Genomic DNA, 12,763 nt, shown 5'->3' with positions numbered 1-12,763 from the left:
ACTCAGCCTTTATGGCAGCTGCCCCGCCTCCTGTTTGTGCTTCTCTGAGACCATGACGTGGGAAGCAGGAAGGAGCCCGTGGGCACACGTGGACAGCCTTCGTGCTGGGGTTAGGGAGGGTTAGCGCCCCGCAGGGGGTGCTCCAGGGACGGACGGTTAGTTGGTGAATAAGTCCCCTTCTGTGTCCCGCCTGGGGTCGACAGCTCTGAGAGGCTTTCGAAGGTTCTGGTGGGTCCGTCCTAGCTGCCCACACGGTGGCCACTCAACCTCCCCCATGCCGCCATCTTGTTGACTCACCAGGGATCACCTCCCAGATAAACTGCTGCTGCCCAATTCCTTGTCTCAGGGTTTGCTCTCAAGGGGGACCCGGGAGAAGACACCCTCCGCTTCATGGTGGCGTCTCTGTGCCAGCTGTGGGAACCTGCTCCTGCCCACATTGTCTTCAAGCAACAAAAGGATCCCCGGGTCTTGAGGAGCCGTTTCCCCTTTGCATCCTGGTGTGACATTCAGACACAGTGGGCGGGGGGTGGACCTTGGTTTGATGTCCCTCCTCAGCCCCGTGGCTTTCCAGTGTCCCAAGAAGCCAGCGGGGGGATGGGCCACGGATGTGACCCCAGAAGTGGCGTGTCCTCCAGACTCTGGTCTTCACACGGCAGGCTGATGTTTCTGAAGTGCCCCCAGACGCTGGGGCGGACGCTCACTTCTGGAAACGATAAGCCGGTGAGCCAGATGTGTGGACAAAAGCTTTGGTTGTAAAACAATGGAAAGTTCTTGGTAAAAAAAAAAAAAAAAAAGAGAAACATCCTTTTAAGTACACGGCTGTGTTTCCTGGAACTTTGGGGGAATTCCAAGGACGTGGAAACAAAGAAGCGTCCCATGAGGGGATGGCCCTAAGGGAAGGGCCGCTTTCGGGAGCCTGCAGCTCCGGCACCCACACTGACAGCGGCTGGGCCCCGGGGTTCTGTGCGCGAGGACAGGGTGCGGCAGTGGCGGTTGCCGGGTTTGGGGCCTGGACCAGGGAGAGCCGCTCCTCTGGCTCCGCTGCTTGGAGCCTTCCAGGAACCCAGGACCCGTCTTGTGTCACACCCGCCGGGGGTCCCCCTGGGAAGACCGCTATCTCTTTGGGCCTCCCGCGGCTCCCGGTCCCCCCGGGAAATTCTCTGGGGCCTGAGGGTCGAGCCGTCTCTGCCGCCGGCTCTCATTCTCCAGCCGCTGTGTCTGGCTTACCCATCATCAGCCGTCAGGACAGGTCACCCTGGGGCACCGCCCTCCCCCCGCCCCCACCCGCAGAGCCCCCTTCCGGAGCATCCAACTTGGGAGGGCAAAACCTGTGTGTCTGGGCAGGTGTGTTTCCTCTCTGACATCACAAAGCCCTGAACATGGTACACGAGTAGCTTCTGGGGGTCATTAATGTCAAGCTCAGTGAAAAAAGGAGTTTTCTGTGCTTCCTTTTAATGTCCTAACCCGTGGCCGCAGACTTCCCTGACCATCCCCCCTTTCTCCCATCCTCGGGGAGCGTCCCCCGGGGCTCTCTGTCTGCTTCATTTCCTTTTCTTCCTTGTGAATGGGAGAAACCCGAGAACAGAGGCCCACCAGAGAACAATGGCCCCTTGGCCACACTGAGACCTGCAGCTCCTCAGGACGGGCCCCCTCCCCGGACAGAGCCATCCGGAACCCCGCCGTGGGGCCTGCAGGACCCCATGGGGGGGAGGGAGAACCCACGGGCGCCTGCGGGTTATCCCCATCCCTGGCGGCCGCGTGCTCCTCTGGGCGCCCTGCTCTTCTGGGCTTTCCCACAGCAAGGTCTCGTAGGTTGGGTGTCGAGATCCTTCAAGTCTTCCAACGGGTTTGTCCCAAAGTTTTGGATTGTTTCAGAATTTACTCCTTCGTATTATAAACAAAGTTCCTTCTAAACTTCACGTTGCGGTTGTCTATGGAGACTATCCAGGGACCTTGCTCCATCCACACGTTCGCGATAACAGATCCTTTGCCCAGGTTTGGAGCTCTTGCACGTAGGGTCGGGTTTTCTGCACGTCAGGAGTTGGTTTATCCTGCACCATCTTTACGCCTCTCTTTCTTGTTCTCTCCTGTGCTTGTCAGCCTTTCTAAGAAATGCAGAATGCGGCATCCTTGTGTTGATCCTAAACTCAAGGGCAAAGGTTTTTTTTAAATTTTAAAGATTTAAAAAAAAATTTTGACAGAGATCACAAGTAGACAAAGGGGCAGGAAGGGGGTGGGGGAAGCAGGCTCCCCGCAGAGCAGAGAGCCCGGTGCGGTGCTCGATCCCAGGACCCTGGGATCATGACCTGAGCCGAAGGCAGAGGCTTCACCCAGTGAGCCACCCAGGCGCCCCACCAAGGAGAAAGGGTTCCAATTAAGCATGATGGCTGTGGGTTTTCATATCAGATGAAGAAAGGTCTACTCGATATCAAGTTTGCTGAGGGCTTTTATCATCCACTGAGATTGAATTGTATCAAATTTTATCATCTGTTGAGATGATCCTATGATTTTTGTGTCTGATTCTATTCACGTCTTGAATGACTTTGATTAATATTTTGGTGACCTCTTTCTTGAGATAGCATTTACCATATCATATAACTCACCCATCGGGAGGGTCCAGTTCAGGGGTTTCTGGTGCAGTCCCAGAGTTCTGTGGAAGAGACCACCATCCGTGGAGCGTGAGTGTCACCCCGGAGAAAAACCTGGACCCGTTAGCTGTCAGCCCCAATCTCAGTCTCTCCCTGCCGTCAGCCTCAAGCATCCATGAATCTCTTTTCTGTCTCGATCGATTGGCCTGTTTTGGACATTTCATACAAACAAGCACAAGCACACAATAGGAACGCTTCTGTGTCCGCCTCTGGAAAAGCTTCTTAGTGTTTACATAGCTTCCGTGACCTTGATGTCTCGATGATTTTAGGGGAGTTATCCTATGAGATGAATCATTTCCGTGATCTCAGGGCTATAGCCCTGGTCCCTAGTTGTCTGGTACCCAGCCCTAGCGTGGTGGGGGGAGCGTGTCCCAAACTACAGGAGTTCCATGAAAGAAAGCAGATGAGAGACATGGCTGGTTTGCATCTCCTCAGGGAGTTGAGGATACTTGTTTTCTGCTTCTGGGAACTGGATGACCCTGGGAGGGACAGACCGTCTCCAGGTGTGCAAGGCCCTGAGATGTCAAAGCATCATGAAACACAGAAAGTACAGAACATGACTAATACCTTCCCTTCCTCCCGAGGTCCGACCCCCAGGCCTGGTCTCCCCTGCCTGCACTGGGGCCCTCTTCACCCGGCTCAGGGACAGAGGTCAGGAAGGGATCCCATGGTCTCTACCTGTCCAGGTGAGCCTGAGGAGCCCACTGGTCCGCCCCACCCCTTGGTGGCCATACCCACGTCCTGGTGGGCTGCACGGTTCTCAGTTGACAATCTCTATTGGGAACCCTCCAACTAGGGAAATGGGGTATAGGGCTACCCCCCCACACCCAACCCTCTCCCCAAAATATAGACACAGGTGTGAGGGCCAAGGTCTCTCCAGTTACACCAAGCAGTGAAGACATTTGCAAAGACGCAAAATGAGACATTCTTCTCATTAAATTCCCTCTCATTTTTAAAAAGACTTTATGTATTTCTTTGACAGAGAGAGAGAGAACAAGCAGGAGGTGCGGCAGAGGTTGGAGGAGAAGCAGGTCTTGCACTGAGCAGGGAACCCTGGGATCAAGACGTGAGCTGAAGGCCGATGCTCAACCCACGTAGCCACCCAGGCACCACTCTCAAAGTCCCTCTGAAAAGCAAATGGAGTTATTTTGTAAAAACACATTCCGCGTTAACATGGAATGGGCTGTGGGAGAAGGAGAGACTAAACAGAAACTAAATGAATTTGTAAACACCAAACCAGCCCTACAGGAAATATTGGAAGGGGTCCTCCGAGCAAAGACAGAGCCTAAATCTAACAGACCAGAAAGGAACAGAGACAACATACAGTAACAGTCAGCATACAGGAAACCCAATGGCACAAAATTCATCTCTCTCAATAGTTAGCCTGAATGTAAATGGGCTCAGTGCCCCAATCAAAAGACACAGGGTATCAGAACGGATTAAAAAAACAAGACCCATCAAGAGGCGGTCTGCAAGAAACTCCTTTTCGACCCTAAGACACCTCCAGATTTGATGTGAGGGGGTAGGAAACAATTCACCATGCTAATAGACATCAAAAGAAAGCTGGGGCAGCAATCTTGATGTCAGATAAATTAGATTTTCGACCAAAGACTATAACGAGAGATGAGGGAAGGACACTATCCTACTCAAAGGGTCTGTCCAACGAGAAGATCTCACTATTTTCAATATCTGTGCCCCTAACAGGGGAGCAGCCAATTATATACATCAATGAAAACAAAATCAAAGAAACATACCGAGAATAAACAATAATAGTAAGGGACTTTAACACCCCACTCAGGGAAAGGGATAGATCATCTAAGCCAAAGATGAACAAAGAAATAAAGGCGTTCAATGACACCCTGGACCAGATGGACATCACAGATCTATTCAGAGCATTCCATCCCAAAGCAGCAGCATACACATCCTTTTCTAGTGCACATCCTGGGTCACCAAACAGGTCTCCAGAATAGATCACATCCTGGGTCACCAATCAGGTCTCATCCAGTACTGAGAGACTGGGGTCATCCCTTGCATATTTTTAGACACTAATGTTGTGAAGCTAGGTCTCAACCACAAGAGGAACGTTGGAAAGACCTCAAATACTAGAGGCTAAAGACCATCCTTTAGTAAGAATGAATGGGTCAACCGGGAAAAAGAATTTTAAAAATGTCATGGAAACAAATGAAAATGAAAACACAAGTGTTTAAAATCTCTGGGACACAGCAAAGGCGGTCCTGAGAGGACAGTATAGAGCAATACAAGCCTTTCTCAAGTAACAGGTAAGGTCCCTGATACACAACCTAACCCTTCACCTACAGGAGCGGGAGAAAGAACAGAAAAGATAACCTCAGCCCAGCAGGAGAAGATAAATAATCAAGATCAGAGCAGAAATCAATGAAATAGAGACTAAAACAAACAAACAAACAATAGAACAAATCAAGAAAACTAGGAGCTGGTTCTTTGAAAGAATTAGTAAGATGATAAACCCCTGCCAGACTTACCCAGAAGGAGAGAGAAAGGACCCAAATTAATAAAAGCATGAATGAAAGCAGAGAGATCACAACCAACACCAAAGAAATACAAACCATTCCAAGAACATATTGTGAGCAACTCTACGCCACCAAGTAGACAAGCTGGAAGAAATGGATGCATTCCTAGAGACGTAGAAACTACCACAACTGAGCCAGGAAGAAACAGAAAACCTGAACAGACCCATAACCAGTAAGGAGTTGGAAATCTCCAAACAAACAGGAGCCCAGGGCCAGACGACTCCCCGGGGGAATTCTACCAAACATTTAAAGCAGAATTAATTCCTACTCTCCTGAAAGTGTTACAAAAAATAGAAATGGAAGGAAAACTTCCAAACTCACTTTATGAAGCCAGCATCACCAAACTGTACAAAGACCCCATCAAAAAAAAAAAAAAAAAAATTTACGGTAGGACCAGACCTCACCTAGAGCTGTGGCGTCCCCTGCATGGAGATCTTGACCAAGGTGGGCCAGGTGAGCCAGCTGTAAAGCACACTGCGAGCCAGGGACTGTCCCCGCCCCGCCCCACCCCTGCCAGCAAGCAGGGCTCCCTGCCCCCTCTCCTCCCACACAGGGCAGCCACACAGGCTCTGACTCTAGCCACAGAACCCTCTCTGACACTCTGGGACCCCCGGGACCCCCGGAACCCAGCGGCCCCTAGCGCTGTAGGTGTCCCCGGACGGCGGAGTGGTCGAGAAGCGCGGGGCTCAGGGTCTGGGCTGACCCAGCTCCAGGGAGAGGGGAATCTCCCTGGACAGACCCGAGCAGCGACCTTGGGGCCCTGGTCCCAAGGTCCCCAGAGAGCCCTGTGGGCCCTTGTTGGCCCTGTCCCTTCCGTGGGCTGGTGGGGACAAGGTCGGTAGGTCGGACAGGAGTGGGACACGGGTGTTCAAGCCGGGAGCCAGACCCCGGGCCCGCCCTGTGTGTGTATGGGGGGGCACCTCCCGAGGAGCGAGCTGCCTGGTGGGCGCAGGCCTGAGGCTGCGGAGGGAGCAGGGCCCGGCGCCCCTTGGGTGGGAGCCTGGGCGGGCAGAGGGAGAAGGTCGAGCTCTGCACAGACTGTGGCGACCTGAGGCCAGCGGCACCCGCCTGTCACTCTGCTGCCAGCCCCGTCCTGGCCCTTTGGGCACAGGCTCGGTCTCAGTCCATAATTTCAGGGTCTGGACGCTGGCGTCAGGCCGAGAGGGGAAGGGCCCCGGGTCCCTCCGCGTTGTCTGCCTGGAGGCCCCTCTGCGGGGAGCCCTGCGGGGAATGGGGAGGCGGCCTGGGCCGAGCCCCCCTGTTCTGTCTGGGTGTCTGTGTGGCGCGTCTCTCAGAGAGTCTGGGCTTCACACGTCAGGCCGGCTTTGCGTTCGACCTCGACAACACTTTAATGAATGTCAGCAGTCAACGGGGGCTCAGAACCAAGGGTGCGAGTCTTCCCCTGGGGACGGAGACCTGCTTCTCCTTCAGGGGAAGGGGGAAATCGCACGGAGGCCTGGGCGCTAGCGTCCCCCACTTGTCGCCTCCACTTGTGCTGACTGCGGGTGTCAACACGTTTCCCGAGCTTGGGGTCTTGAGAGGCGGGTGCTAGGATGCTGACCTGAGCAGCGTTGGGGTTCCCGGACAGGGTCCCGACATGGTCTGCCTGGCCTCGGCCAGTGCACCATGGCTGCCAGGTGATCGCTGGAGTCCTGCGCTCTGGTGTCTCTGGCCTCCTCCTGTGGGGGAGGGGAGGGCGGAGCCCACTCCTGGTCCCTGCTGTGCCCAGGCTGGGGTGACCTGTGGTCCCCAGCGCTGCCCTAGGTGGGAGTCGTGCACCCGTGGGGCACACCCAGTCCCCAGGCGGACACAGAGAGTTCTCCGTGGACTTCACCAGCTTTGGGTCAGAACTCAGGACTTCCCGAGGCCATGGGGCCTCAGACCCCTCAGTTCTCCTTCTGGTCATTGTGGGGGTGGGGAGCTTGTGTCCTCTCTGCTCCCCCGGGCCTGGGGTCAGGCCAGCGGAAGTCCCTCTAGGTCAGTGACTTGTACCTCCTGGCGAGGGTGCCATCTTCTAAAAAGTCGAGAGTGAGGAGGCAGGGCTCCGTGCTGGCTGCCCAGAGCCTCTCGGCCCCCAAGCTCTTCTCCAGAGGCCTTGGGGAATGGACATTGCGCATCGAGGAGATGGTCAGCGGGGCCCAGGCACGTGCAGGGCCCTGGGGCTGCGGGCTCTGCACTGGCCCACGGGTGTCTCGGCTGGGCCGGTCCAAGCGCACACAGGGGCAGGAGCTGCGGAGGCCCCAGGGCAGGAAGGGTGTCCCGGGCCCTACCGCGTCCTCCTTCCTGGGCTGGGGAGACCTCATCCCACGAGACCCCAAGACGTTTTGGGGCCTGGTCTGGGGTGTGGCCACACGGGTGGCCCTGGCAGGAGCTGAAGGGAAAGGGGCCCATGGTTGTGGCCTCGAGGCCATGTCCACAGGCCCCTGCACACACCCCTGGTGTCCTGGCAGGTTGGGGAGGGAACTGCATCGCTGCGGGGGCAGCCGCGACAGAACCGGGGTCCCAGGTGCTCCCGGCCGCAGGGGTGCAGCCAAGGACTGCATCGACCTTCCCTCCCGCAGCGGCCGCTCGGCCTTGATCACGGCCTGGCGGGGAAGGGGTCCCGGCTGCTCAGCGAGTGTGGCTGGGCGTGGGGAGGCCAGCCCCTCCGCTCCGGAGAGCGTCTCCAGGGTAGGAGCAGGGAGGAGGGCCGTCGGGGCTGGGGACACCTGCTCCTGGCCCAGGGGCATCTTGGGGAGCTCCTCAGGGCGTGTCTCCAGCAGGCTGCGCCCCCAGGCTGTGCTCCCGGCTCCCTGGGGTCCACCCCGCCCTGCCCCTCACGGCTCATCCAGGCCGCGCATGCCCCGCCCCCTCGGGGAGCACCCCGATGCCCGGGCCGGGCCTGGGTTCCCTGAGGTTGGAGCAGAAGAGCAGAGGGTCAGAGACACAGAGGAGGGCCCCCGGGGACTGGGTCCACTGTCAGCTGCCCCAGGGGGGCGAGGCGGGAGGGGACGGGGACCGGAGCCCACCTGGCGGGGGCAGGTCGCACTTCCTCCGGCGGAGATGGGCCATGGAGGCCCGAAGGTGTCCGAGGACGGCCTCATCCTCCAGGGCCCAGGGCTGGGCCAGGGTGTCTTGAAGGAAGCCCTGCAGCCCTTCCAGGGGCAGCTTCAGGAGGCGTTCTGGGCAATGGGTGTGAGTCAGAGCAGAGGGGCGCCTCCCCACTGTCCCAGGATCCTGCCCGGGACAGCGGTTGGGCGTCCCGCTGTTCCCAGGAGCACCGCGGGCAGAGCCGGCAGGAGAGGCCCCGTGGCCGCTGCTCCTCTGCAGGGGGGCCCCCAAGCCACCGGCCAGCCAGTGTCCCTCCACCGAGGCCTGCCTGCTCCTCGCCCCCGGGAGCAGTGGGCCATCTCCCTGGCCCCCCACACCTGCATGGGGCACCCCTGGGCTCCCGCGGGGTCCCGTACTACGGTGCAGCCTGAGGACGGTGTAGGCCATAGCTGTGAGGACACGCGCTCCGTCCAGCATGTAGGCGTCCCATAGCGTCAGGGTGAGCACGAAGGGGGTCTGCGGGGGAGCGGGTGTGGGGGGACCCGCCTCAGTTGGGCCCAGGGGTTCTCCTCTGTGTGAAGGCCTCCCGTCTGCCCTGCCCCTGCTGTCCCCCTGGCTGCGTCCGACGGGGCTCTGCAGCCTGTCCCGTGGGTGTCCTCCTCCTGGGGAAGATGGGCTCCAGACGACCTTGGAGTATGCAGGACAGGTCTGGACCGCGAGCCTCCGGCTCGGGGCCTTCCGGGTCGGGCCTGGCTGGTCTGGAGCGTGAGGCTGAGCTCGGGCTTCCCCTGGGCCCGGGGTCGGGAGCAGGTCAGGGACCAGGTCTGCCTGAGGGCCTTACCCGGCCGATGAAACATTGCAGAAACCACTTGGGGGTGTACAGCCCCGCGCTCAGCCCTTGCTCGTCCTGGCAGAAGGACACAAGGTGCTCGGGGCCCAGCCGGCGGCCGCACGCCACCCGCACAGACAGGGGGACACACTCCCCGAGGCCACGCTCAGCCCCGAGGGCGCCCTGGGCCCAGCAGGAGACAGAGCAGGACACCGGGCTCTGGGCAGCGTGGGCAGGGTTCTGCGGGTCCCCTACCCCTGCCCCGGGCCGTGAGGGCAGGGCCTCCGGGGAGCGTCTCCTCGCCAGGTGTTTCCTCAGGCCTCTGAGCTCCTCCATGATGCTGTCATGATGCCGCTGGAAACGGGCCAGCTTTGGGAATCCCGGAGCGAAGAACCCTGAGAAGGCCCCAGGCACCCCACCATCAGGGCCTTGTCCCCAGCAGGTGGGCGGTGGGTCTGCCGGGGGGCTCCGCTCCCATGCCCCGACCGGAGTGTGAGCCCACGGCCCGCCCAGCGCTGGCTGCGCCCGCTCATCCGCAACCGCAGCAGAGCCGTCCAGGCCTGGGGGCCGGGCCAGGGGTCCCTCCTCACAGACCCAGCTGAGTGGGTGGCCGGGCTGAGCACCAGGCCCGTCGGGCCCGGCACACTTCCGCGGTGGTTGCGGCAGGGGCAGGGGGTCCCCAGCCCTGAGGGGCAGAACAAGCCTCCCACGGGGAGGGTGATGGGGTGTGCGGGCCCAACGCCTGGGCTTGGGTGCCGGACTGAGGGTCCAGGGAGCGGGACATGCCACTGCCAGGGCTCCATCTGGCCGTGGGATGCCGGGGGACCCAGCGGGCAAGCCAGCTGCCAGACCGGGGGCAGAAGGCCCCGTGGAAGGCGAGAACAGTCTGCAAACGCTGGGGCCAGTGGCCGCGGCTACAGACGCCCTGAGGGGGCCGCGCCCTTTGCCGGAGGGGAGGCGGGCTGGCTGGGGGTCCCGGACTGCCCCTCCGCTGCGGCCGCCCTGGAGGGACAGAGTCCTGAGTTCCAGGTCCCGCCCAGGCACCCTGCAGGCCGCCTACCGTGCATGGCGTGGGTCTCAAGCTCATCAGCTGGGCCAGGGCCCAGAAGGCGTCTTCCTCACCCAGGAACACCAGGAGGAGTCCCACGATGTCGCTCATCCCCTGACAGTAGCCCACCTCCTGCAAGAGCCAGACCCCATGGGACGGGGCCACCGCGCTGGGTCGAGGTCAGAGCAATGGGAACCGCCCTCCCCGCCCAGTCCCGATCGATCCTCCCACGGGCTCCTCAGGACCCAGCCCCGAGCGTCAGCACCACAGCGGTGCAGGCCAGAGACCCCCGCACCCAGGGCTTGGGGACTCAGGGGCCATCCCTCCCCGCACTGAGGTCTGCACCCCAGTCCGGCCTCAGGCCTAGGGTGCAGGGCCCCTCGCTTGCGTCTCTGGGGGAACTGGAGTCCCAACTAGGAGTCCCGCCTGCTCAGGCGTCCTGGGGACAAAGGGCCCCCGTGGGACAGGAGGGCCGGGGGCAGGGACTCTCACGGGGTTGTAGACCGGATAGGCCAGGAGGACGTGGAACAGGCCTCGCTGCCAGGGGACGGGAGAGCGGGGTGGGGGCTCTGGTCTGCCTGAGCCGCGTGGGAGCCCCCCGAGGAGCAGAGTGCAGCCCCAGGGGACCCGCGGTCTTCTGTGAGGCTCGGGGCGGGACGCATGCGGCGGGGGATGCGGGGGGTGAACACGGGACTGGGGCGGGGCCGGGTGGCATTTGGGGGTTCGGGGTCCTGGCCATCTTTACACAGTGTCCACTGTGGAAAATAGAATGCCAGTCCACGCAGAATCACACCCAGCGGGCTGTCCCCTTGACCGTGTGCCCCTCGTCCGTCCATGTGTGTCCTCGCCCGGCCGAGTCTGTGCTGCCCGGCCCCAGCTCCCCGTAGTGGCCCCTGCCACCACCCGCCCTCTGGCTCGGCTCCCTCCTACCAGCCCCCGCCAACCTTATGGGTTCTGCTCACATGGCTGCCCCGCCAGGCCCTGGCCCGATGCCCTCCCATCGCAGCAGCCCCGGGGTGGGGGTAGGGACCCCTGGGACCTCCTCCCACGTTCACCATGCGGCCGAGACCACGTTTGCTGCCGTTCCTCCCCCTCTCCTCAGAGACCCCGCGTGCCCCACCCAGAAGCCCCCTGGGTCGCGCCGGACCCCCGAGGAGCTCCCGTGCCCCCAGAGCCCTGCTTGTCCCCCAGCCTCACCCGACGCCATAGCGGTCCCGGAACATGATGTGGTTCCTGTAGGTCCGGTTCACGTCCAGGTCGATTTGTCTGATGTCTTTGCAGGATAGCTGGGCCCGCTCCTTCATTGTCTGGGGGCAGAACCGGGGAGGAGGAGCCAGCATCAGGGCACGGAACCCCAACTGCCACCAACTGTCCCCGAAGCAGAGAGCGTCCCGAGACGCCCTGGGCCGTGTCCTGTGGACACCTCCTTCATTCCGTGGTCTCTGAGGCGGGGTCCCCCCCCAGGAGCCCACCGTGCCCGGGATGCCGGCGTCAGGGATCGTGTGGGCAGGCCTGGGGGCCGAGGACACTCCCGAGGGTCAGCCCGGGGGTCTTCCCTCCCCCGCATGGAGCCCTGTCCTCCAGGATGGAGCCCCAGCCAGGCCCTGACTCGCCTCTCCCCGCGGGGTGTCCTCGGCTCCTGCCCAGGCCTCCTCCAAGGGCCACGTCTCTGCTGAGGGCGCAAGGGCTTACCTCGTACAGCCCCTGGTGGGTGGACTTGACCTTTGGAATATCGAGCAGCAGGGCCCACACCTGACCCCTCACCTGCAGGGGACGAGGCCCTGAGCTGGGGAGGGACCCCTTTATAGAGGCGCTGACGCATCTGCAGGAGAGAAGGCAGTGCCGGGACCCAGAACCAGGCCTGCCCCGTCAGGCGTAGGAGCAAGAGGCATCCAGAAGCCTTTGGCTTTGGCTCCGTGGCGTCCCCGAGAGGCTGGGTCTCCTCGGAGCTGAGCCCCGTCTCCCATGAGGAGGAGGGCACTGGGCCCTGACCCGTCGCTTCCTCTGCTGCCGGCTTGGAACTGGGGAGGCTTGGGCTCTGCCAGCAGACTCGCCCCAGACAGGGGCACTCCCGTGGGGTTGGGGTCCGGGGGAGGCAGAGGCTTTGCCCCCACCCCCATGGGACAGATGCCGTCTGCGGGCCCCCGGCACCCACCTTCTCGCTGGGCCTGTAGTGGTCCCAGTTTCTCAGCATTTTCACCCACTTGTCGGCCCTGCGGGTCTCCTGGCGATGTTGCTGGAGCAGGAGAAGGGGGGCACCAGATAAGCCATGCAGAGCAGGAGACCGGCGCATGGGCAGCGTCCAGAAGCCCTGGGGGCCGGGACTGTGCTGGGAACAGACTGAGAGGGGCCTGAGAGGCACAGGGCCGCTCCCGCGGACAGCGTCTCCGGGGCTCAGGCGAGGTTCCTGGCCACGTGCGGATTCCTGGGACGGGGCTTTGGTGACTTAGCCCTGGGGACAGCTTTGGGGACAGGGTCTGCCATCACCGGCCCCACGCCCACCCACCGTGTCCTGCCCGTGCCCCAGGACAGGCTCGTACCTTCGCCTCTCGGGGGCTGAGGCCGGGCAGCTCCTTCTCCCTGGAAGGCAAGAGAAGCAGAGCCCTGAGGACCAGACCCCGGCCCCGGAGCCCCCAAGACCGGGGAGGGGAGGCCTGAC

At 61.2% G+C, this 12,763-nt stretch overlaps 1 protein-coding gene across 3 annotated transcripts; it reads right to left on the bottom strand.

Annotated features, from left to right (window-relative positions):
* Nucleotides 1-5,576: 5,576 nt before the first annotated feature.
* LOC101677020 (USP6 N-terminal-like protein) lies at nucleotides 5,577-11,509 on the bottom strand. Of its 3 annotated transcripts, none has more exons than XM_045066404.1 (6): nucleotides 11,302-11,509; nucleotides 10,117-10,236; nucleotides 9,069-9,451; nucleotides 8,644-8,743; nucleotides 8,206-8,358; nucleotides 5,577-6,876 (listed from the first exon to the last, which is right to left on the bottom strand). In XM_045066404.1, exons 2-6 carry the CDS (start codon nucleotides 10,121-10,123, stop codon nucleotides 6,746-6,748), a joined length of 774 nt encoding a protein of 257 aa, XP_044922339.1. In that variant the 5' UTR covers nucleotides 10,124-10,236; nucleotides 11,302-11,509; the 3' UTR covers nucleotides 5,577-6,745. The 3 variants fall into 3 exon arrangements, with proteins under 3 accessions (XP_044922339.1, XP_044922338.1, XP_044922334.1); XM_045066403.1 differs by having other exon boundaries at nucleotides 8,206-8,743; nucleotides 9,069-9,134; nucleotides 9,312-9,451; XM_045066399.1 differs by having other exon boundaries at nucleotides 8,206-8,743.
* Nucleotides 11,510-12,763: the final 1,254 nt, after the last annotated feature.

Source organism: Mustela putorius, unplaced genomic scaffold (genome assembly GCF_011764305.1).
Source record: "Mustela putorius furo isolate JIRA1106 unplaced genomic scaffold, ASM1176430v1.1 tig00000127_pilon_pilon_pilon, whole genome shotgun sequence".
Lineage (NCBI taxonomy): Eukaryota > Metazoa > Chordata > Mammalia > Carnivora > Mustelidae > Mustela > Mustela putorius.
This window is presented reverse-complemented; position numbering and strand designations above follow the sequence as displayed.